General features: G+C 34.8%; 1 protein-coding gene across 1 annotated transcript; it reads left to right on the top strand.

The window, feature by feature from the left end:
* The first annotated feature begins 1 nt into the window (after position 1).
* LOC104815415 lies at positions 2 to 1,333 on the top strand. Its single transcript, XM_010543797.1, has 3 exons — positions 2 to 245; positions 326 to 531; positions 632 to 1,333. The coding sequence occupies exons 1-3, from the start codon at positions 2 to 4 to the stop codon at positions 1,331 to 1,333; spliced, it is 1,152 nt and encodes a 383-aa protein (XP_010542099.1).
* The last annotated feature ends 1,189 nt before the right edge of the window (positions 1,334 to 2,522 follow it).

Raw genomic sequence — 2,522 nt, 5'->3', positions numbered from 1 at the left:
GATGTATCCGTTTGAAAGATTGTTTTTTCATCTGAAAAGAAAGGTGAAAAACAAGAACAAACCGGAAGGGGCAATCGTGAAGCAGTATGTTAACGAAGAAATTACGTACTTCACAAATTTTTATTTTGAGCCACATATCAAGACAAAAGCCAAGAGTTCTTCTCGGTATGGAGATGAAGATGAGATGATGTTTCAATTTAATCAAGTTGATGGTTGTGATATCCCGGCTATATTCAACCAAATAGGTAATTTTAAATTTATATACGTATATATAAATTTAATTAACCATTTTGCGGTTCTAATTAAAAGATATATACAATTGCAGGGAGATTGAGTGGAAAATCGAAAGAAAGATGGTTATCCGTCGAAGAATGGCGTCATGCTCACACATATGTGTTGTTGAATTGTGATGAAATTCGACCAATAGAAAGAGTATTTGACGAGGAGACAAAGAGACTTAATCCTGATATGAGTGATGAAGAATGTATAGATCTCAAAGAATCATCATTTGCGGCATGGTTACAAAATTATGTAAGTTATTACTAATATTTTACTATTTTAGGTATCTCATACTTATGTTTAATTTATGATAAATTATAAATCAAAATTAATAAACTTTTTTTAAATGTAGGTATCTCATTCTTCGGAGAATTTTCCTATTTGGATACAAGATTTGATCCGGGGTCCATCAAGAATGGTGAAATGTTGGCCAATTATGTTCACAAGAGGATACACTTTCCATACTTATGCTCATGATTCAGATCGAAAGACTTCCAACTATGGGATATGTGTTAAAGGAGCAAATTGTTGTGATGTGGCTGATGAACCAGACTTTTATGGTATCCTCCAAGACATCATGGTGTTAGAATACCACGGTTATATTGGTTTGAAGATGGTTATATTTAACTGTGATTGGTTTGATCCGACCATTGGAAGGGGTATGAGAAGAAATGGATCGGGCGGTTTTGATATCAACTTATCCAAGAAGTATTCAAAATACGATCCGTTTATCCTATCTTCTCAAGCGGATCAAGTATGTTATATAAGTTATCCAACGTCCAAACGACGTCGAGATCATTGGAGAGCTGTCATTAAAATTCAACCACGCGGTGTTGTTCGTGAAGAAGAAGGTTCAACCGATATCCCATTTCAAGAAAGACGCATTGATGATGATATTGGTCAACAATTCCGTATTACGTATTCACAGAACGAGCAACTTGTTGTATCAAATGAAGAGGATGTTGAATACGATAATTTAGTTGACGATGAAAGAAATGACGACATTGAAGATGAAGAAGAAGTTGAAGTAACAACCGATGAGGATAGTGATTAAATTTTATGTAATTACGAAATCTTAAAAAAAAATTAACATAGTGACGCATCTGCGTCACCAAAAGGAAATATAGTAACGCAATTTCGTCACTAACTTGAACAGGTGACGCAGTTTCGTCACCAACATAGGTGACGCAATTTCGTCACCCCGTTAGCGAAACGTCACCTCTGCCGTTACTTGTCGTACACGTGACACATATGGTGACGCAAGTTCGTCACTATTTATCAGGGTGACGCAAAAGCGTCACTAATAGCGTCTTTTTTTGTGACGATATTGCGTCACCCTGGTGATTTTACCGAGGTTAATTACTGCGATGGGTGACGAAATTGCGTCACCAAATGTTACGGGTGACGCAAAAGCGTCCCCACCAGCGTCTTTTTTGGTGACGATATTGCGTCACCCCTATGGGTATATATATGGTGTAACGCAATTGCGTCAATCCCACAAAAAGACGCCTTCCCTCCTCTCTCAAGCGCCTTCGGTAAAAGGTAATTTTTTTTTAAAATTTTTTTAATTTTTAAATTATAAATTATTATATTTATAATAATTTAAATTTTAAATAAATTACAGATGAGTCGTTCTTTCGGAAGGGGATCATGGTTATCAGGCGAAAGATCTCAACATCAGAGATCTCCGTCAATTGATATGGCCGAATCTCAACCGCAACCACCAACGCAGGTTACAATTGATAACGTGGCTGAGGTATTAGATAATCCTGCAAGAATTTTGTTATCGAAACTGGATCTGATAAAAAATCCAGGAACAAAATTGTAATTTAAAGTTCAATATTGTTATTTTAAATATTTTATTTAAATATAAAAATTTAATTAAAATTTATTAATATTTTTTAGGTTTGGTGTTGATGTTGAGATAACCACCAATTTATCAAAATTCATCAAACAGAATTTTAAAGGTGCTTATCTTAATTGGAGTACGATCCCACAACCTACCAAAGATTCGTGGTGGTTAAGTTTTGTGGTAAGTTTTTTATATTTATAAATACATATAAAATTAAATTTGATTTTATTATTTATTTAATTTTTTATAAAAAAATTTATATAGCAACAATGGCGTTGGGATCCTGAGCATGACGCACTTGTTCGGCGCAAGTGGAAGGAGGCTGTAATTCGTCTAGTGAAAGCCAGAGTTCACAAACTCAAACAAAAATGGCTTTCTGAACCCTATATGG

This window comes from Tarenaya hassleriana, unplaced genomic scaffold (genome assembly GCF_000463585.1).
Source record: "Tarenaya hassleriana unplaced genomic scaffold, ASM46358v1 Cleome23, whole genome shotgun sequence".
In the NCBI taxonomy this organism is placed as follows: Eukaryota; Viridiplantae; Streptophyta; class Magnoliopsida; order Brassicales; family Cleomaceae; genus Tarenaya; species Tarenaya hassleriana.
This window is presented reverse-complemented; position numbering and strand designations above follow the sequence as displayed.

Bases quoted from the DNA above. Each gene is read 5' to 3' on its own strand.
- LOC104815415 (XM_010543797.1), top strand. From the start codon at position 2: ATGTATCCGTTTGAAAGATTGTTTTTTCATCTGAAAAGAAAGGTGAAA. The intron at 246-325 runs GTAATTTTAAAT...ATACAATTGCAG, and splicing joins GGCTATATTCAACCAAATAG to GGAGATTGAGTGGAAAATCG. The intron at 532-631 runs GTAAGTTATTAC...TTTTAAATGTAG, and splicing joins CGGCATGGTTACAAAATTAT to GTATCTCATTCTTCGGAGAA.